At 36.6% G+C, this 22,719-nt stretch overlaps 1 protein-coding gene across 5 annotated transcripts in view; it reads left to right on the top strand.

The window, feature by feature from the left end:
* Positions 1-22,719, top strand: part of Atp11c (ATPase phospholipid transporting 11C) — a 191,759-nt gene that overhangs the window by 118,145 nt on the left and 50,895 nt on the right. For all 5 annotated transcript variants that reach the window (XM_005358515.2, XM_005358514.2, XM_026784837.1 and 2 more), the window contains exons 13-19: positions 9,417-9,578; positions 10,224-10,375; positions 10,906-10,977; positions 12,451-12,524; positions 14,008-14,111; positions 14,784-14,965; positions 19,631-19,894. In XM_005358515.2, coding sequence (XP_005358572.1) covers positions 9,417-9,578; positions 10,224-10,375; positions 10,906-10,977; positions 12,451-12,524; positions 14,008-14,111; positions 14,784-14,965; positions 19,631-19,894 — 1,010 coding nt within the window. The remainder of the gene's footprint in view (positions 1-9,416; positions 9,579-10,223; positions 10,376-10,905; positions 10,978-12,450; positions 12,525-14,007; positions 14,112-14,783; positions 14,966-19,630; positions 19,895-22,719) is intronic.

Here is a 22,719-nt window from a genome sequence, read left to right as displayed (position 1 = left end):
CTGCCGCCTAGTTCTCTTAGGTGAGTTTGCTTATTTTTGTTCTAAAGTTTCCAAATGTTCTGTTAATTCACTAGTGTGGGATTTTTCCAGCTTCTTTATGCAGGCATTTAGTGCTATGAACATTTAGTGCTCTTAACAGTGCTTTCATTGTGTCCCATAAATTTGGGTATGTTGTGTGTTTCATTGAATTTTAGGAAGTCTTTAATGTCTCCCTTTATTTCTTCCTTGACCCATTGATGATTCAGGTGAGCATTGTTTAATTTTCAAGTGTTTGTGGACTTTCTGGAATTAGTAGTGCTGTTGACTTGTAGTTTTAAACCGTGGTGATCTGATAAGGTACATTGGGTTATTCTAATTTTTTTGTATTTGTTGAGGTTTGTTTAGTTACCGAGTACATGGTCAATTTTTGAGAACGTTCCATGAGGTGCTGAGAAGAAGATATATCCTTTTCTGTTTGGATGAAATATTATATAGAAATCCATTTGAGTCATAACATCTATTAGTTCTGTTATTTCTCTGTTAAATTTTTGTCTGACTGACCTGTCCAGTGGAGTATTGAAATCTTCCACTATTAATGTGTGGAGTTTAATGTATGATTTAAGTTTTAGAAGTGTTTCTTTTACATATGAGGGTGCCCTTGTATTTGGGGTATACATGTTCAATATTGAGATTTACTCTTGATGGATTTTTCCTGGGACTAATATGAAATGACCTTCTTTGTCTCTTTTGGCTGATTTTAGCTTGAAGTCTATTTTGTTACATATTAGGATAACTACACCTGCTTGTTTCTTAGGTCTATTTGATTGGTATATTTTTTTCCAGTCCTTTACTCTGAGATGATGTCTGTCTTTGAGGTTGAGATGTGTTTCTTGTATGCAGAAGGATGGATTCTGTTTTCGTGTGCAGTCTGTTAGCCTGTGCCTTTTTATAGGTGAGTTGAGTCCATTTACATTAAGGGATATTAATGACCAGTGATTGCTATCTCCTGTTAATTTAGTTTTCATTGTTGGTGATGTTAATTTGCATGTTTTTCCCTTCTTTGGGATATCCTGCTATGAAACCATCAGTTGTCTCTGTTTTAGTTGGTGTAGCCATCTTCCTTGGGTTGGAGTTTTCCTTCTAGTATTGTGTGTAGGGCTGGGTTTGTGGCTAGGTATTGATGAAATCTAGTTTTGTCATGGAATATCTTGTTTTGTCCTTCTATGGTGATTCAAAGTTTTGCTGTGTATAGTAGACTGGGCTGGCATCCATGGTCTCTTAATGTCTGCATAATGCCTGACCATGAGCTTCTGACTTTCATTGTCTCCAGTGAGAAGTCAGGTGTATTTCTGATAGGTCTACCTTTATATGTTACTTGGTATTTTTCTTTTGCAGCTCTTAATATTCTTTCTTTACTCTGTATGTTTAGTGTTTTGATTATTATGTGGCACAAGGACCTTTTTTTGGATCCAGTCTATTTGGTATTCTGTAAGTTCTTGTATCTTCATAGGCATATCTCTCTTTAGGTTGGGAAAGTTTTCTTCTATGATTTTGTTAAATATATTTTCTGTACTTTTGAGTTGAACTTCTCCTTCTTCTATACCTATTTTCTTAGATGTGGCCGTTTCATGGTGTTTCATATTTCCTGGATATTTGGGGTTAAGCTTTTGTTAGATTTAATGTTTTCTTTAACTGATGAGTCTGTTTCCTCTATTGTATCTTCAGCGCTTGAGATTATCTCCTCCATCTTTTGTATTCTGCTGATCATGTTTGTGGTTCCTGAGCATTTTCTCATTTCTCTTTCTATAATTCCCTCGCCTTGTGTTTTCTTTGTTGTCTCCTTTTCACTTTTCAAGTCTTGAATATTTTTTTTCATATGTTTCATTTCTTTTTCTTGGTTTTCTTTGAGGGAGTTTCTGATGTCTTCCAATTTTTTGTTTGTCTTTTCCTTCATTTCTTTAAGGGAATTTCTCATTTCCTCTTTAAGAGTTTCAAACATTCTCTTGAAGTTATTTTTTTAGGTCATTTTTTTTTGCTTCATCTATATTTGGTTGTTCAAGTCTTTCTGTTGTAGGGTCATTAGATTTTACTGGTGTCATGTTGCTCTTTTTGTTGTTGCATGTGTTCTTACCTTTTCTACTCATCTTTTTTTCTGATATTTGTGGTTGAGGCTGTCTGAGATTCTGTTGAATAATCTTCTAGGTTCCAAAGAATCCAAAGCTCATATGGTTGTTCCTCATGGCATAGTCAGTGCTGCAGTTCCAGTTACCCCGTTGGTTACTCCGTGTTCCTGGAGATAGCTCAGTGCTCCTGTGTTTTGCTCTGCTCCCTTGGAGTTTGCTGTCTCAGGCCTACTTTGTTCTAGGTTACCCACTTTGACCTGTTTCTGTAAATCCTGGTCTGGATCCCCTCTGCAGAAGTCCCTGGCTTAAAGTTGGTCCTACAAAGGTTTCTGGCTCCAGTTTACTGCCTTGGAGTTCCCAAGCTCGGGTGCTCCCAGAACCACAGAGGACCTGACTCAAGCTTACTTCCTCAGAAGTCCCAGACTCATGGTCGGACCTGCTGAGTTTCCGTGTTTGTGTCTATTCCCTTTGATGTCCCAGAGCAATGCCTGGACTAACAGAGGTCCTGGCTTGGGCCTACTCCCTCTGAGGTCCCAGACTCATGCCTGTCCCCACAGAGATCTCTGGTTCCTTCCTACTCCCTGGGATGTCCCAGATTCATGTCCAGAATGGCAGAAGTCCTGGCTCAGGCCTAGTTCCTGGAAGGTCCTAGACTCACACCCAGACCCACAGGGGTCCTGGCTTGGGTCTACTCCCTTGAAGGTCCTAGATTCATGTCTGGACCCTCGGTGGTCCCTGACTCTGGCTCACTCGCTAGGTGGTTATCCCCCTGTACCTGCTCCAATGGAGATCACTGACTCTCCAGATTGCTTAATTTAATTAGAATGTTTAAGATACATTTGATAAAGTACCAATCTTTGATAAAACTGTGTAGTGATGAGGCGAGCAGGCCTGCCTTTCGTCCCACCTTGCTCCCGCACGGCTAGCTTTTGCCCCAAAATAATTACATGGAAACTGTATTCTTTTAAACACTGCCTGGCCCATTATCTCTAGCCTCTTACTGGCTAACTCTCACATCTTGACTAACCTATTTCTAATAATCTGTATAGCACCACAAGGTGGTGGCTTACTGGGAAAGATTCAGCATGTCTGACCTGGTGGCTGGCTCCATGGCGGCTGACCTACTATGCTTTCTTTCTCCCAGCTTCTGTTCTGTCTACTCTACCTACCTATGTTCTGACCTATCAGGCCAAGCAGTTTCTTTATTAATTTACGAATGAAAGCATCAGATAGACAGATGACCCTCCTCTATCAAAACTGAATGATTTTAATGACTCTTGAAAAACTCATGGGTCTAGCCTTCTTTATATTCCTCATTTTTGCAGCTATATTTAATATGACATTATTCTTTTTTGTTTGTTTGTTTGTTTTTTTCGATGTAGGTTTTCTCTGTGAAGACCTTGCTGTCCTGGAACGTGTTCTGTACCAGGTTGGCTTTGAGCTCACAGAGATCTACCTGCTTCTGCCTCCCAAGGACTAGGTTTAAGGGCATGTGTCACAACCCCCAGGCAACATTATCATTCTTAAGTATAAATTCTGATTCTACTAATTCAATAAAGTTGTTGTTTTGACGTCCTAAGATGTACCTGGGATTTGTTCTATGTACTGAAGGTGCTATTATGAAGTTAAAAATACTCAAATTATCAACTATTTGGGCAAACATATTAGACCTAATTATATTAGTATGGTTATAATTAATCAGAAATATTAGATGGTAAGGGGAAGTAGAAAGAATCTTAAGACTAATTTTGGTCAAGTGAATCACAGTATTAATCAACATTTAGAATGTAGGGCATATTTTTTGTTAAGCTTTATGTGTAGTCATTATAGTCTGGCACATCAAATATTTTACTTTAAAGAAAAATGAAGAGATTTTTCTCAAGATTTGTGAGTGATAAAGCCAGGACTCTGAAGTGTGCCTTTAGGTTAAACTATTTGTTATTTGTTTTGTTTAATCAATTTTTACTTACAAAATAGAAAACTTCGTGTTTTCAGTCTAGCTCAAGAGTTCTGTTTAACCTCTGTTTAGCAGCCAGTTTCACTAAAAGATCAGAAAAAATAATTTTTTTCTTTCACTATTCTTAGAGTAATTCAACACAACACCATCATAATATGGAAGTAGAGAGGATTTGCACACATACATCAAGCCAAATTCTCTAGTGAGCTCCAATTCTGATACTATTCACCTGAAGATACAAATTGAAGGCTAAATCCCACAATACTGTCATCATTCAATTGCCAGTCACAAGTGCAGGTTTTTCTTTGTGATTCTGACCATCCAGTTGCAAATCAAAATTTACATAGACTCTTGACTGACTTTCATTAATTTGACAACTTAGCCAAAAAAAATCTCAGCGAATCATAATATTGCTTAATTTATTTAAATGGTTATGAAAAGGGATACTAATGGATAGCTAGATGATAACAGGCAAGGTACATGGGAAGGAGTGCAGACCTCTCATGCCATCTTGAGTGTGCCATCTTTAAGGAAATCTTCACATGATCAGCTCTCTGAAAGGTGGTCTTGTTTTGTTTTGAGGGTTCAATAGAAGTAGCAAAACATAATATAACTGATTAAATCATTAACCATTGTTGATAACCTTCAGCTCTTTTATCCTCCCCCTCCGGGGTTGTAAGATGGAGGTGAAAGTTCCAGCCATCAAATTAATGCTTTAATTTTTCCAGTGACTTGCCTTTATTCAGTATGATATCTAAGTATATAGGGCCACCAGTCATCTCATTCGTATATAAAAGATACCTATTTCTTTTTGGCGATTACCAGAGGTTTTTTAGAGTTTTATTCATGAGACTGAGATTATTAATATTAGGTATTTTATAATGTAGCAATCTTTTCCCATTTTCAGATACCCATCCCTTTACATCAAGAGGACATACAGCCTCAAGTAGTAATGAGACTTACTTAGAATCCTACTCAGTTATTAATACTTACCCTAGTTCATTATCCAGGATGTCTCCAAGGGTGAGAATATTGAGAATATAGATTTCATCCAAAACTTGTCCAATTAAAAAAATTATTAGGAGGCTTTGATTTGATTAAAGTAGGAAACACTGTCATCTCTTTGTCTGAGCCCATTTTAAGGTATTTAGTATTATTAGATTATACTCACTGCATAATTCCATTTATTCATTTGGGATCCACAACTGTGGTTTCTGCTTTTCTTCATATCTATTTTTTTTTACTTTGGGAAAGGTGATTAAGTTTGTCTGCTGTGTTTATCTAGACTCTAGGCTACTACTCTAGAGGAACCCTTCCCTCAATCTACTACCATTTAGATATAGTAAAGTTACGTGAAGGTATGATTAGCTATCTGTAATGTTACTTCCAAGTATGGTAAATGTACAGCCCACTGATATAAGCCCCTTAGGAGTTTTAAAGGGAGTTTTCAAACAGGATCTGGGAGTGTACTTCAGTGTGGAGTGCTTGCTTAGCACTTATAGAATCTTGAGTCCTATTCCCTACAGAACAAATGAAAAACTTGAAATTACTTGCTTCAGAATAATATTGCTTCTTTGTTTTGTGTATGTATGTTTGTATATATGATTTTTTTTTCAGTATTAGAGATTGAACCAAGGACTTCACACATGCTAGCCAAGCCTCTTAGAACTAAGCTATAGCTCCAAGCATTTTTCTTTTTTGAGATAGGATCTCAGTGAAATATCCAGGATGACTTTGAACTCACTCTGCAGCTCAGACATGTCTTAACCTCAGCAATACCCCCACCTTGGCCTCCTTGGCAGCAGAGATCACAGGCCTGTACCACAGGCCCAGCACTCAGTAGTTTCACCCTAGTTCTGTAACCATTGCATCAGAAAAGAAAGAAAATTGAGGTAGTCGGTGGAAGGAAAAAGAGGGTATAGAAGCAAACTGTCTTAGCACCTATTACAGATTCCTCTATCTTCCTCCACCTTTCTTGCTACATCCGCCAGCAAAACAAAGACTATCTAGTTGGGATACACCTTTTGTCACACCGTGCTGAATATGAACACACACTCATTGATCTCCCATCTCAAAATAACATTCTTACCAGTCTGGAGATGCCATGTGTGTTTGAAGCTATTTCAGAAAGTAAAGGGATCAAATGTATATTTTACAATATTTAACTAATGCAGACTCTGTAGCCACAAAATGATGAACTTGGCTTTTCTGATATGGAGAAGTCTTTTCATCCATCTCAAAGCTAGAACCTGTGAGGGAGAGCCAAGCAGCAATCTCTCTTTTTTTTCCCGAGCCTTTAAATATGAAAATTCTTTTAAATATAAATCACAACTAGCCCCCTGTTTACTTTTCCTGAGTACATAGAATATGAGAATGGTTTTGTAAGTTTTCTGATTTTAGAGCCAACAAAATCAACATTGCCTAGTAATTTAAATTTGAAAATAAGATGTATGTTTTAGTTCATAGTTTTTTGCCCTATACTTTTGAGATTTGGTGTTTGCAGACCTTTACTGTCTATACTGTCCCACAAAAGCTAAAGAATTGTACATTTTATATTGAAGTTACCACTTTTAACACTAATGCCTTAAGATTCTAAAAGGACGCTAGAAAGATAGCTCAGTCAGTAAAGTACTTCCTTCAGAAGCACAAGGATATAAGATCTCTCCTAGGGAACCACTGAGAAAAGGCCTAGCATAGTGGTTGCACTTTAACACAAATACTGAAGAGGCTCACTAATGGGCTAGCCTTGCTTCCTTGGGGAGTTCTAGGTCAGAAAGAGACCCTAACTCAAAAGAGAGATGAACAGTTCCTAGGGAACAACACCCAAAGTTCTCCTCTGGCATCCACATACTCACACACACAAAAGAATCTCTGAATGAGCTAATACTAATCTAAATGCATGATGTGAAACAACCCAGGATTTGTGGAAATATGAAAGTGAATATTTTGATCAAGAATATAAAGCCTCAAAGAATTTCAGTTTATTTAGAAAATCCTCAATGATGCACAAATAATACCACTAAGATGAATTTAAAAAGAAAATTCAAACTTGGCTGGCTAATAGGGAAAAAGGAAGACTAGAATGCTTTATTTGTGTCAGTGCTGCTACCATGAAAAGCTTTGAAAAATAATTAGAAAGCAACTGCTGGAGTTCATCTCTTTTCCGTACATTATAAAAACCTTAATCTTGTGCTTACACTTGTTCTTGTCAGCCTATAATTTTAACTATTTCAGCATACATTACTGAAAAGGAGGATAAAATTGTGGGTTTCTAAAAGCCAGATGTTATAAATAGAATAGATAAAAACTGAGATAGCATGTAAGTGCTCAAACTGATTTAATATAATGGAAATTTTATTTCATTAGCATATTTCCCATTATTTGCAAAAGTACAATACATATTATAGTTTAACCTATTGCTTTTCTTAAATTTGGAAACATTTTTAGGAATATCTACAAAACTAGACATGAAAAGAAGTTTTTATCACCCTTTACCTGTTATATCTCCTAAGTAGATAACTGTCAACATTTCTCTTCTGTATATGTTCTACAGTCATGCTTTTTACATCAATGCAGTATTTTTTCTTAAACTTTCTTTTTACTTATTCTTTGTATCCTTTGCATCACACATCTCGATCCCATTCATTTCCCATCCCTTTGTTCCCTTTGTATCAATTCTCTGCCCTTGCAGCTTCCCCCTTAAAATAAAATAAAATTCAAGAGAAAAAGAAAAGAAAAAAAGGACAAATCTCATCTTGGAAGCTGTAGTGTGACACAGTGAGTCACGCAGTAGACCCTTTTATCCATATATCTTTACTTGCCAGTGTTCATTGCACAGAGCCATTGATCTGGTTCAAGGCCTCTGGTTTCTACTACACTATCGATGCTGGGCCCTCACTGGGACTCCTCTTGGTTATCCTGCAGTTGCCCTGTGTCACGGAGATCCTGCAGCTTTGGGTCTGCAGGGCTGGCCTTCCTGTGCTCCAACAGATCACAGATGGGGTGGATGTTGGGGTGGGCTAACACATAGCCCTGGTTCTGGGCCTAGGTAGTTGCAGGGTTGTTCAGCCCACCAGCTCTCCCCTGTCTTCACCTCTAGGGCGAGCTCTCCAGCACTGCCCAGCTAGTTTTCCCCTTGCAAGAGGTGGGGCCAATTCTGCTTTCACACTCTCAGTTGGCTCTCCTGCACCTACACCTTCAGAACCAGCTCTACTGTGTTGCCCAGGCGTGTGCAGGGGACAGCTCTCCCACCTTCCATAGGCAGTGAGGGGTGTCAGGGAGAGAGCTTCTTTCCCCCACTCACACCACCATATGTCAGATCAGGGGCAAGGCCAGATCTCCCATGCTCATGTTCTCGGAGGGACCTGCACCTAGTCAATAGGGTCAGCTCTATTGTGCTGCCCAGGCAAGATGCAGGGCCCACTTTCCCAAGTGCTGTAGCTGATAAGGGGAAGGGTCAGCTCCCTTGCCCTCACCACCACATGGCAGATGAGGGGCCTGTGGCTAGCTATCCCACTCTCCTACCCTCAGGGCCAGCTCACCCTTGCTTCTGCCAGCAGGGTGAGCTCTACTGTGCTGCCCAGACAAGGAGCATGGCCCTGTTGCCTGAGTGCTGCAACTGGTTAGGAGGAGGGTCAGGTCTTTTGTCTGTCATTTGTCGCAGCAGGTGAGGGGTAAGGGGGAGCGACATCTTCCACACACCCACACATAATGCAGTATTTTTATTGAGAGTTCTTCTGACAAGATAGTTCCCCAGATAAAGGTGCTTATCAAAAAGCCTAATGACCTAAGATAGATCTCTGGATCCTACATGATGGAAGGAGACAACTGTCTTCTACAGGTTGTCCTCCAACCTCTATCTGTGTGTTGGCTTGCATGTTATGTGCGATGGCATGGACACATACACCCAATGAATTTATAAAATAGAATAAAATTGTAATTGTGCTTTTCAAGGGGAAAAATTATCAGTTTTTCTTTTATTGTATGCCAAGTACATTTCTATTACATTTTTCCCATTGTATTATGTACATGACAGTGGGGGGTGCACTATGTTGGTTTCTTCCTTAGAAAATTGACTTTTTACTTTACCTTATAAAAAACATTAAAGGATTAAATTAAAGGTGCTTAGCTTAATAAAAGAGTCATGGTTTTCTGTCCTATTAGTCTTCTGCATTTAAGTAAGTTTCAGTATCTTTGAAAATGCTCACAACTTTCTCATTCATTTATTTATAATCCAACATTTGACAAGTCTTAGAATAGGTGATTTCTATGGCTTTGGAAATAGGATTGCCTTCTTATAGCTGTCTAAAACTTAACTATATTAATGAAAATTTATATGTTTATATCCTTGTTTTTAGGTGGATTATGTATTTACAGATAAGACTGGAACACTCACTGAAAATAGCATGGAATTCATTGAATGCTGCATTGATGGACACAAATATAAAGACATAACTCAGGAAGTTGATGGATTATCTCAAACTGATGGGCCCTCAGCCTTTTTTGATAAAGCAGATAAGGTGACATTTTCCCAATTAATATTTTCTCTGAGAAATCAATATTTATAAGCATTCGTTATTATTACATAGTAAAATACAGTATTTTCCAATGGGCACATGATACAGACCTTTGAATAATCATTTGTACTTTTGAATACACCTTCTTTTATTAACACCTTTAGCATTTATAAACAACTAGAAGTTACAAATAGAATTATAGGAAATGGCATTTGAACAAAACATTAGCTTGGCTGTATGTGGATTCACATTTAAAAAAAAATCAGTTCCTCTAAGAAGTCATCTTTTCAAATATAGATTTGAAGTTCTAGATTTTCATGTTAAACAGATCAAAGTCTCCTGACACATGAACAATTGCTAGATTGTGACTTAGATACCTAATTACCTCTTAGGCCATGAAGTTATAGCCTTAGGTATAGGTGGTACTACTCTAACCTGGGTGAGTTAATACATATTCTAGGGATGCTGACTATGAACCCATAATTCTATTAGTTGCTAGGTATGCATTTGAGTATTGGGAATTTATAAATTTTCATTAGCTAGTTTCTTAGAGATTATAAAATGCTGTCACATTAATATCTTTTTTTTGTTCTCTGTCTGGTTACCTAGGGATAAAAATAATAGTCATTTTCCGTTTCTGTTTTACAGAACCGGGAGGAACTCTTTCTGCGTGCCCTGTGTTTATGTCACACTGTAGAAATTAAAACAAATGATGCTGTTGATGGACCTACAGAAGCAGCTGAATTCACCTATATCTCCTCCTCACCAGATGAAATAGCTTTGGTGAAAGGAGCAAAAAAGTAAGCATTTCTTTTACTTCTGAGAAAGTGAAACCACAGGAGGGCAGAAGTTTGTTTACTTTTTCATTTGCTTCAGTAACTCTATCTTATGCCTCTCCTATTATGTAACTTCAAAAAGAAAATAGTGATACATTTGTTTAGCTTGACTTATTCATGTATTCTGATATTAGTCCAAATTGTCATACTATTTTGTAAATCAGTGGCAGCTTTTGTATAACACATGTAATTTCTGAATGCTGCCAGCAATTTTGATGTCATTTGGTAACTGACAATCTAGTTTACACATGAGATTCAAGATGACTAAGTACCTAAAAGGCCACATACTATGTTTGCTGAAAAATTGGAATTACAAATTGAATACAGTAGTAGCCAGTCATTGGCTTGCTCTTTGTTGGCAAATGAAATAGGAAATGCAATTGGAGATTGAGATTGTATAAAAGAAGAAAGGAATTTAAAAGGATAGGTAATAACAGTGAAAGAGGAAAATAACTGTTTCTGGAAGATATACAAGTCTTTGTTGTTTTTGATAGGTTTGGGTTCACATTTTTGGGAAATTGGAATGGACATATACGAGTAGAAAACCAAAGAAAAGAAATAGAAGAGTAAGTAGTTCTGTATTTTGATGTTTGTCATTTTTTAATCCAATTGTGAACATTAATGCTTTGCTCAGCCTGATGCAGGGAGGAAGGGCTTGTTCCTGCCTCAACTGAATATACCAGACTTTGTAGCCTCCCCCATGGGAGGCCTTATCCTTTTGGAGTAGTGGACAGGTGGGGATGGAGGGCAGGAGGAGGGATGGGAAGGGGAATTGTGGTTGTATGTAAAATGAATTAAAATTTTAAAAAAAGATTTGAAAGGGAGTAAGAAGTAGTTTATGGGAGGGCTTGGAGGGAGAAAAACGGGGGTAATATAATTATACTATAAATAAATCAAGTAATTATATTATGAACTCAAAAAATAAAAGTAAATAGATTCAGATAGGAAAGAAAACTTAATGTACCTATAAATATTGAACTGTGTTCTCCCATTTCAGGGTTTCATATAAATATAGTTGGAGTAGGAAAACCTATTTTTCATAGAGCATCAAAAATGAGGATTTAAAGTAGAAACTCCAGTTTGGTTTACATGTCCAGTAGCCAGAATGAGTCTTGCTGAATTATTTGCGAAATATAGGTGAAAATATTCATTCACAAATCCCTCCTTTTCTTAACTATTCTGTATGATTTCATCTAAGTAATAGTTTATCCATACATAGACAAATCTAAGCCATCTCATAATGTTATTGGACTCTTTAAGCTCTTCTATGGCTTCTTACTGTTTTAGGATAAAATGCCACGTTTCTGAAACAGCACTAAATTCCCAGTTCTCAACCCTTGCTTACTTTGAGTATTTCATCTCTTGCATAGAACTGAGTTTTTCAGACATTGGAACTTTAAACTCTGTGTGAACCATGTGCTGCCATACATGCTTTCATGTGTTTTCTCCCCTATGAAAAGTCAGCCCTGTTTCCTCATCGTGTCATTCATTTAGAATCCAGTGCATACCCTTGCCAGGAGACATTCTTTCAATTCGCCGTTTTTCTGTGCTTGGGTCTCTCCATTTTAAGTATTTTTGATTGTAGTATTGCGTGGACATGGAATATAGTTATGTTCGTTATCCTTTGTCTCCTTTATACTGTGGTAAGTTCTTGGAGAGAAGAGTCTTTGGCAGATTCATCTCAATTTCTCAGAACCTAGCACATTGTCTGACCGCATAGTAGGCACACCAAAATTACAACCATCCTATACCCCCTCCAGAGATGACTTGGTGAGCCAGTTCTTTGTTTTCCATTCTTATACAGTCACTCTCTTTGTAAGTTATACAGTGAGAAAATAAAAATAGCTTTTACTACTATTATCAGCATGCTCTACATGCAGAGAAATTTCAAAGAAAAATAAAAGTACCAGTTGTATAAAAAACTAGCTCTTCCCATCCAAAGAGCAAAGCTTTGTGTTCATTAAGATGTTTCAGTAATATGCTTTTTCTTATTCAGTGTAGTTTAGGTATTTCACTTTTTTGTCTTTCCTTTCCTAAAGGTATGAACTTCTCCACACCTTAAATTTTGATTCTATCCGCCGACGTATGAGTGTAATTGTGAAGACCCAAGGAGGTATGCATCTTTAAAATCTGACTTACTTATCTTTTTCTACTTGTAAGTTTTTTTTGTCAACTTTTTTTGAGGAAAGAAACATTTTATGTAGTTTAGGATTAAGTAATCTTACAGATTTTACTGAAACAGCAATTTAGTGTTTCAGAAATGTCACATTTTATCCTAAAACAGTAAGAAGCTAGAGAAGGGTTTAAAGAGTGTAATAACAGTATGAGATGGCTTAGATTTGTCTATGTATGGATGAATTATCAATTAGATTAAATTATACGAAGATTTAAATGGTCTGGAACTACCAATTATAGAAGTCTAGAATTCAGAGAGTGACTGGCTTTCGATCCTTCTCTGACCACTATTATTCTCCTACTGCTTTACACTCATTGGAAGCAAGTACAGATGTATGATTAACCCAAGTTTCTAGGAAAGGGCATTTTGTTTCATTCCAGCGCTACAAACTGTGAAAGAATAAAACTTGCCTTTTCAGAGAAATGGGTACCATCATCTCTAAGCTCCTCAATATCTTTAGAAGGCACTGTGGTAGTTTGCCTTCTGTTCAGATTCTGAAAGACTCATGGGAGAGCACGCCTTTATTTGAAAGCTCTCAGATGTATGTACATGTGTGCACATGTGGTTTTTGGCCTAATTTTCAAAATATCCTTAATTTATTTTAGTATTAATTATTTTGCAAATTCCTTAATGATGAGAAATAGAGAAAGGTGGGTCATTTTTACTCTGCTTTCTGGGATGACTGCAAAGTCATGAGATTGATTTTAATATATTTTTATGAAGTTTGTTTATGACTTAAATATACTTCAGATGTTTGATTAAAAATGAAAACATTTAGCATTTAAATCCTTACTGCTTTTATGTGTGCACATCTATACCTATATTCTTCTGCAAATGGTAAAATGCCTGCAAAAATGATATGCAAAGGTCACTGGTCCCAAAGCTACATTTTTTAATTTGCTCAGCTATTTACCTCATAAGGATAAAGTATCTTTTATTACTCAACAGTACATGATCTAAAACTGTATTTATGATACAGCATTCTATAAAAATATTTTCAAGTTCCCAGTACAGGCCATCAAGCAAGTATTCTTCTAGTTTATTCAAAATTAATTTAAGCTGTTGGAGTTTGAATGTGGTTCTTGGCTCTACTTCATGTCCAGTTACATTTTCAAAGTAATGTCACCTGGAGTTCCTTGACACAGCCTACTAGTTCATGATTTACTGCAAGGAAATATAGCAGGGTTGCATGTAGTAGTATCTAGCTTATTTATGATGTCTATAATGTTCTGGAAAGATGATGATTGTTCTTTTGATAAACTAAAGTTCTAGATATTTCATTCCATTTGATTTAACATTGCAAGACAGGCTCAAAATATATAGCAGCTGGATGAGAGAGGCCATCTTAAAGTTAACTCTTCTTAAAATCCTAATACCAGTCTTCATATTCTAAGTTGAGTGCTTTGGTTCTTTATTGTAGGAGATATATTACTTTTTTGTAAAGGAGCAGATTCATCAGTTTTTCCCAGGGTGCATAACCATGAAATTGAGTTAACCAAAGCCCATGTGGAACGTAATGCAATGGTAAGCCTATGCCCTTCCCTTCAATAAGTAAGTGGAGAAATACTGCATATAACTATGTTTATGGTTTTTAAATAGATGTTAAAGTTAATTTAGTTTATTTTATGGTCTATTTCTTGTGCATGGAAATTTGGTTATATTCCTATATTCTTTATTTTGATATAAACTATTATTCTATACTAGTACTGTGGTCAGAGCTAGTACTAAGTGAAGATGTTTCAAGGATCTTACTTGTTGAAGATGTTTCAAGGAGTTTTTTTTTTTTTTAAAGAGCTGTTAGTTTCTGAGAACTTGACTGAATGTTAACTCTTTGGCTACATTCTGTTCATTTTAAAAAATTAAATGTGTTAAGAATTTTTCCTGTATGGATGGGTAAAGCAAATTCATTTCAAGAATATGATTGGGGCTAGGGAGATTGCTCAGAAGTTAAGAGCATGCACTGGTCTTACAGATGAGCCAACAAGTTTGGTTCCTAGTACCCACAGTGGGTAGCTCATAACTAACTATACCTCCAGCTCCAGGGGATCTTATGCCTCTGGCCTCCACAGTCACCTGCACTCATGTGCACATAACTAACACATACACTGACACATGCTCAACACATAATCTTTAAAATAGTATGACATTAATTCAGCTATTACAGAGGTAACTGTAGACCTTCTGCTTTGCTTCTAGGATGGGTATCGGACTCTTTGTGTAGCCTTCAAAGAAATTGCTCCAGATGATTTTGAAAGAATTAATACACAACTAATAGAGGCAAAAATGGCCCTACAGGATAGAGAAGAAAAACTGGAAAAGATTTTTGATGAGATTGAGACAAATATGAATTTAATTGGAGCCACTGCTGTGGAAGACAAGTAACTAGATACTGTTGCTAATTTTTATTTTAGTTTTTGACGTTATAATATAATTACATCATTTTCTCCTCTTCCCTTTCCTTCCTCTAAAAACTCCCATGTCCAGCTCTACTTTGTTCTCTTTCACATTCATGGCCTCTTTTTCTTTATTTGGCTGTTTGTGTATATATTTCTAAATATATAAATGGTTACTCATGTTACTATATAATATGTAAGTAATATATTTTAAGTAATATGTAAATGTTGCTTGTATGTTTGTTTTCAGAGCTGACCATCTGGTATTGGATAACCAATTGGTGTGCATTTACCTGAGGGAGACTGTTTATCCTCCACCAGCCAGTATTCCTGAATTATTTGTAGTTCTTTATCTCTTCCAGACCTTTCCCCAGGCCATATTAGCATATCTGCTGAATAAAGATCTGCTCTAGTATTTTAATCACCAGTCACTTAGGGTAGTATGACTCAGATTAGTAATTTATTTACATATTTTGAAATATCTCATTTAGCATTGCCATCTAAGATTATTTTACCATGTATAGAAAATACAGCAGATTTTGAACTCTAGAAATAGTTTCAAATTAAATGCATGTATCTAAGAAAGAATGAATCCTTTATCAATATAGTTTTTTAGTATTTACTAAATCATCTAATTGTTTCTGTAACTTTTATAAAACCACCTTACAGTACATAAAGCAGGGTTGTAAAATCATTATTTGAGCTATTTCCTAGAAGAATGGGTAAGATTTTGGTAAATGAGCAGAAAGGAAATTTCTGGTAAACAGCACAAGAATTTAACCTGCTTCAACAAGCCAGAATATATTTTTGAGTACTTTAAAATATGATTAAAAATAAGACAAATATATAAGATGAGATCTGTCAGACATTATTTTAAGACTTAGTGATGTGCTTGAAATATTTTTTTAACTTTTGAGTATTTTACAAGTTTTCAAAGAAAGGACTAGAGAGATGACTCCATGGTTTGGCATACTGGTTTCTTTTCCAGAGAATGTGGGATCAATTCCCAGCACCCACATGGTATCAGTAATCATCTGTAACTCCAGTCCTGAGGAACTTAATGCCTTCTACCATCCTTGGACACCAGACATGCACATATCATACAAATATATATGCAGAAAAAAACCAACCATGCACATATAATACATTAATTAAATTTTTAAGTATGGAAAAAATTACCGATATATTCAACCAATGAAAAGTATTAAAGTTTTTATTATTTTTATGTTAATATTTATTCTTTGATACTTCATATATGCATAATATAATATATAGTTATTTCATCCCCATTAACCTCTCTCATCCTAGTCCTGCTCCCATTGACCCTTCTGTTTTCATGTCTGCTTCCTTGTCTCTCTTTCTGGTTTGTTTGTTTGTTTGTTTGTTTGTTTGATTGATTGATTGATTGATTTTGTTTTTTGCAACCCACTGATTTCAGTTAGCGTTGCTTGCATGAGCATGAATGGTATGATCATTTACCTGAGCATGGAAAACTTAATGGTGACTGTGCCATTAAAGAAAACGAATATCCTACCTCAGCAACCATTAATTGCCAGTAGTTCCTCAGAGAGTAACTATGAGCTCCTTGCCCACTTATGAGAGAATTGTTGATAGGTCCCATCTTGTGTAGGTAAACCCATCTGCTATGAATTTCTGAGTGCAGTGGCCATGCCAAGTCCAAAAGATAGCAGTTCAAAGTACTCTTCCTTTCTTCCAGCCCTTATATTCTTTCCTCCCCCTCTTTCAAGATGTTTTCTAAACCACAGAGGGATAATATAAAATTCTTATTGAAGTCTGAGCTGTAAACTGTCATTTATTTTCATACTTTGACCATTCATTTAATTAACTATCACCCACTACAAAGAGAATCTTCTATAACCAATATTGAGAGCAGCACTAATCTATGAGTATAAACAAAAATATTTAAAAGACAATTTGATACCATTTCCATTTAGTAAAAACAAAAATCCCAGTAGATTACCTCTTAGGGCCTAGGACCTCCCCAGCTACAGACTTTTGACATGAGTTTCCTTCCATAGAATGGCCCTCAAATACAATCCTTTAAAGATTTGTTTATTTTTGTGTATGAGTGTTTTGCCTGCATGTATACCTGTTGCACTACATGCGTGCAGTGCCCTTAGAGGTCAGAAGAGGTTGTCAGATCCCTAGAAACTGGAATTACCAACAGTTGAAAGGTGTCATGTATGTACTGAGAATCTCCTCAGTAAGAGTAGCCAGTGCTTTTAAACCACAGCCATGTCTCCAGCTCCCTCAGATATAACTTCTAGAAACCAGTTGCTACTACCTGTCAGTCACATTCACAGTATGTTGAATCATGGATATATCTTACTGGTAGGTTGATCCTGTAGTTCGAAGGGTTCTTGATAGCTCCTCATTTTTTTTCTTTTCTTTTTATTTATTTATTTATTAAAGATTTCTGCCTCCTCCCTGCTACCGCCTACCATTTCCCTCCCCCTCCCCCGATCAAGTCCCCCTCCCTTGTCAGCCCAAAGAGCAATCAGGGTTCCCTGCCCTGTGGGAAGTCCAAGGACCACCCACCTCCATCCAGGTCTAGTAAGGTGAGCATCCAAACTGCCTAGGCTCCCCCAAAGCCAGTACAACAGTAGGATCAAAAACCCATTGTCATTGTTCTTGAGTTCTCAGTAGTCCTCATTGTCCCCTATGTTCAGCAAGTCCGGTTTTATCCCAGGCTTTTTCAGACTCAGGCCAGCTGGCCTTGGTGAATTCCCGAAAGAACATACCCACTGTTTCAGAGTGTGGGTGTACCCCTCGCGGTCCTGAGTTCCTTGCTTGTGCTCCCTCTCCTTCTGCTCCTGATTTGGACCTTGAGATTTCTGTCCGGTGCTCCAATTTGGGTCTCTGTCTCTGTCTCCTTTCATCGCCTGATGAAGGTTAATATTCAGGAGGATTCTCATTTTTATTCATTCTCATCTTCCCTTAAACCTTTCCATCTTCAACTTCTGTCCTGAAATTTTTTTGAAGATTCATCTTATTTTTATTTGAATTGTTGTGTGTGTGTGTGTGTGTGTGTGTGTGTGTGTGTGTGTGTAATGGATAAGGGTGGTGAGAATTCCATGTATGTGGGAATACCCCTGCAGGACATACATCTGATCTCTGATAGCAGGAACCACAGGTTGCTGGGAGCCACGTGACACATGCTAGCAATTGAAATAAGGCCCCCTGGAAGAGTAATACATGCTTTAAACCCCTAACCATCTCTCCAGTCCTCTCCTGGAAAATTAATAACATATATTACAAAAAGTTAAAAAGTTTCATTGTGACATTCCCATACATACACATATTTTAATCATATTCTCAGCTTTTATTGTTCTTTCCTACTTCTTAAAATTCCCCTTTCCCTTCCTCCTATTAACAAAATTTCTTTTGTAAAATTTCATTGATTATTCTGGTGACTGAAAGTTTAGAACCTAAAGAATGTGTCATTCTTCTATCCTTTACCTTTTAAAATTATTCTTAAATCATCATTAAAAATTACTGGGTTTCCTCTTTATTATTTCTTTTCTATGATACAGGATATCAACTGTGTAGCTCTGGCTTGCCTAGAACACAGTATAGAGACCATGTTAACCTCAAACTCATAGAAATCTACCTTCATTTGCCTCCCATGTGTTGGGATTAAAGGCAAGCTACCATACTTAGCAGATTTCCTAATCTTAAAAGCTCCCCAAAGATAACAATTTATGCACAGTCCCCATATCTAATTAGAATGTTTTAGCTCTTTCCATTTTGGAACATGTTAAGAATTTGTTGCTTCGACATGAAAGTTCATGCATTTAATCCCAGATTTTGGAGGCAGAGGCAGGGATCTCTATAAATTCAAAGCCAGCCTGGTCTACATAGTGAGTTCCAGAACAGCCGGAGCTACAAAGTGAGATTATGTTTCAAAAGAGAAAAAAAGAATTACATAGTGAGATGTCATAGAAAATACACTTAAAGTGACAATAAATAAAGACATTTGGTGAGTATTTGGATATTTTTGCTTATAGTTTCAATTCTTTTGTTTATTTGTAGCTTTTTTTTTTGTCAGCTAGGTACTTTTCATGTACCCAGGGTCGTTTAATCTGTTCAAGAATCTGTTTTCCTTTCAAATAAGTATCAATTACAAATTGTTTTCTAGGTTAGGGTAGAGACATTGATTCCATTTTCCCTTCTCAGTACTCGGATTTAGTCTGGTTTGTACCTAATCGTAAGTGCATGCCATCACAGTCTTTGTGAGTTCATATGAGTATCAGCCTTGTTGTATCCTGATGGCATTATTTTTTTTTTTGTTTCTCTGCAGCTTTGGAACCTGTTCTGGAACTAGCTCTTGTAGATGTAGACCATGATGGCCTCAAAAAAAACTCCACCTGCCTCTGCCTCTCCCTCCTGGCTTTATATTTTCAATTTTTATTATGCTGCTGGGTACCAGTTACCTCAAGAAATATGAAATTTTCTGAACTTCATTGTTTGGAATTTAATTTAGTAAGAGAAGCTCTATCAGAGACAAAAATAACGGTGATAAGGAGTCAGGATTCTAGACTTGCATTACTAGTAAGCTGTAAGAATGCTTGCTTCAACAGACTTCTGTCAAGAAATTTAGAAGTTAACAAGGTTTCTTTGTGTCTGTAGGCTGCAAGATCAGGCTGCAGAGACCATTGAAGCTCTGCATGCAGCTGGCTTGAAAGTCTGGGTGCTTACTGGAGACAAGATGGAAACAGCCAAATCCACGTGCTATGCCTGCCGCCTTTTCCAAACCAATACTGAGCTCCTGGAACTGACCACAAAAACCATTGAAGAAAGTGAAAGGAAAGAAGATCGATTACATGAATTGTTAATAGAATATCGTAAGAAGTTGCTGCATGAATTTCCTAAAAGCACTAGAAGCCTTAAAAAGTAAGAAAGTGCATCTATTTCTTACTTATACATTTATACAAATGTAAATAACAAATGCTTTTGCAGAAGGCGCTACTTGCCATAATTTATCATTCCCTGTTGATGTTTTATTCTTGTAAGTTAAAACGTTCCCCTGAGGACTTGGTTAATGGTCCATTTGAGATCATTTGTCACTTTATATCTCTCTTAATGTAAAAGAAAATTAGATTTCTCAACATTTTGTGTTAAAGCTCATTTTTGGTTTTTTGGCAGTGCTGTAAATTGAACCTAGGGCCTTACACATTCTAGGCAAACACTCTACCACTGAGTTATCCCCAGCTCTCTGTCCTTTTTTTTAATGAATTTATATTCACATGTACTAAAAGCATAAAATTGTACATACTAAGTTAATGAAATATTTGATGCATGCACACACTATATGTTTAAATTAGGGCTAAACACACTTTTTCCCAAAGCACATTTCTTTATAGCAAAAACTTTCGGAATCATCCCTTCTAACATTTTGAAATTTATGTAAATTAGTGTTACCTATAGTCACCCCACTCTATAGGTAATACACCAAAATTTCTTCCTCCTGTCTAAGTATTACTTACTATTTTTAATCAACTTTTCTTCCTTCTTAAATCCACATACTCTCCTAGCTTTTGATGACCACCCTTATATTCTCAAGTTCCATGAAATCAGTGCTTTGAGATTCATAAGAATAAGATCACATATGATTTGTCTTTTTGTACCTGGATTATTTTATTTGCTTATTATATTACACATGGTATAATGAGTTCATGTCATCTATGTAGCTGCAAATGACAGAATTTTATTTTTTGTAGCGGCATGGTATTCTATGTATGTATGTATGTCCCATATTTTTTTCACCTGTTCTTAGTTGATAGATACTTATGTTGTTTCCGTCTCTGGGCGCTTGTGAATAGTGCTGAAATGAACACTAGAGTGCATATGTCTCTGACCTTCATTTTGCTCTTATATATATAATCAGTAATGAGATTTCTGGAGTATAACAGTAGTTTTCATTTTCTTTAAAAGCTTCTTCTAAAATAGCTCAATTTCTAAACATTTAGTGTCTGACATATAGTAACATCAGTCTGTAACAGAAAATTGATTGAATTTGGTCTATTCTAAGTGTGTGGGCGTGTGAGAGAGATATTTCATGCTTGTGTTGTGTGTGTATTAGTCACTTTTCTATTGTTGTAGTAAAACACCACTACCAAGGCAACTTATAGAAGTTAAGTGTTTATTTGGACTTATGTTTCCAGAGGAATAAGAATCTGTGGTGCCAGATCAGAGGCATGGAAGCACAAACAAAAAGCTAAAAGCTTATATTTTTTGATTGCAAGCACAAAGCAGAGAGACCTAACTGGAAATGGCATGAGGCTTTGAAACCAAAGATGTCCTTACTCTAGCAAGGCCACACCTCCTAGGCCTCCCCCAACAGTGCCACCAACTGGAATTCAAGTGTTCAAATGTCAGAGCTCTCTGGAAGACACTCTTCTCAAACTACCACAATGGGCATTCAAATTGTGATCCACACAAATCCCCTACCTTTGTTATCACCTCCTTCCAACCCACAAATCTTTTCCCCATATTCATGACTTTGTTGTTTGGTTAGTTGATTGCTCGCTTGGTTGGGTTTTTTGTTGTTGTTGTTGTTTTGTTTTTTTACTTTTGTTTTGTTTTGTTTTAGAGACTACTCTGTGGCTGTGTTTTTGGAACTGATTTTTTGAGACAAGGGCTCAAGTAGCCCTGGTTGGCCTTGAACTTTTGATCCTTCTACCTCTATCTCTCTTTGCATTTGTTTTCTTGGCACCTAAATGCCTCTTAGTCATATTTAGACTTTAAAACTACCTAAAAAAATCCTTAAAATATAATTGTGTGGTACCAATTTGTGCCCAATATTTTCTCTTTTACTTAGTCTACAAATGGAGCCAAGCATGGACAGTTTATTTTTAAATATAAGTAAATTAGGGTTAAGAACCATTAGGTCATATAGAATGTTATTTATTTAAATGATGCATATGTGTATGTGTATATATATTGTTGGCTTTCTTTCCCTTGGTTTTTCAAGATAGAATTTCTCTGTGTAGCTCTTGCTGTCCTGAAACTCATTTTGTAGGCCAAGCTGGCCTCAAATTCAACAGAGATCCACCTTCCTCTGTCTCCTGAGTGCCTGGATTAAAGGCATGTCCCACCACCCTTCGGATATATAATGTTCTTTTATTTTGTCCTATTTGAAAAACCCAGTTCTATCGATACTCTTGTCATTCAGGCAAAGATACTATATTTATTTGCCCCTAAGTCATTTTATCTTTTGTTTCCCTAAAGTTTCAGGTTAACTGATTATTTATCTTCATATCAAATTTTACATCATTTCACAGTAGTTTGACTAATTTGTATGTAGTTCAAAAGACTTATTTTAAATTTTTTATAGAGTCATACTGCACAACCACCTTCATTTTTATACCTTTCAGAACTTAGAAACAGTTCTTGCCCCCATAGCACTGTTAACCCCTTGTGCCCTGTTATTTCTGTTGTATAGGCTTCTTAATAGGCAAACTTCACATAATCCACTTTGTTCTTTTTGTTCTCTTCTTCATTTTTCTACTGAAGTTGACATTATCAATTAATCCTCCCTAAAACTCTCCTTTTTAGGCCAGTGAAATAGCTCATCAGCTTAAAAGCCCTTGCTATAGAACCCTTCTAACCTGAGTTCAATCTCCAGAACCAACAGTAAAAAGAGAGGACAAATTCTAGAAAGTTGCCCTCTGACCTTCACACATGTGCCATGCATGTGAATATGCATGTGCACACAA

This window comes from Microtus ochrogaster, chromosome X, assembly GCF_000317375.1.
Source record: "Microtus ochrogaster isolate Prairie Vole_2 chromosome X, MicOch1.0, whole genome shotgun sequence".
Classification (NCBI taxonomy): Eukaryota; Metazoa; Chordata; class Mammalia; order Rodentia; family Cricetidae; genus Microtus; species Microtus ochrogaster.
The sequence above is the reverse complement of the archived record's forward strand: the minus strand, read 5'-3'. Positions and strand labels throughout refer to the sequence as shown.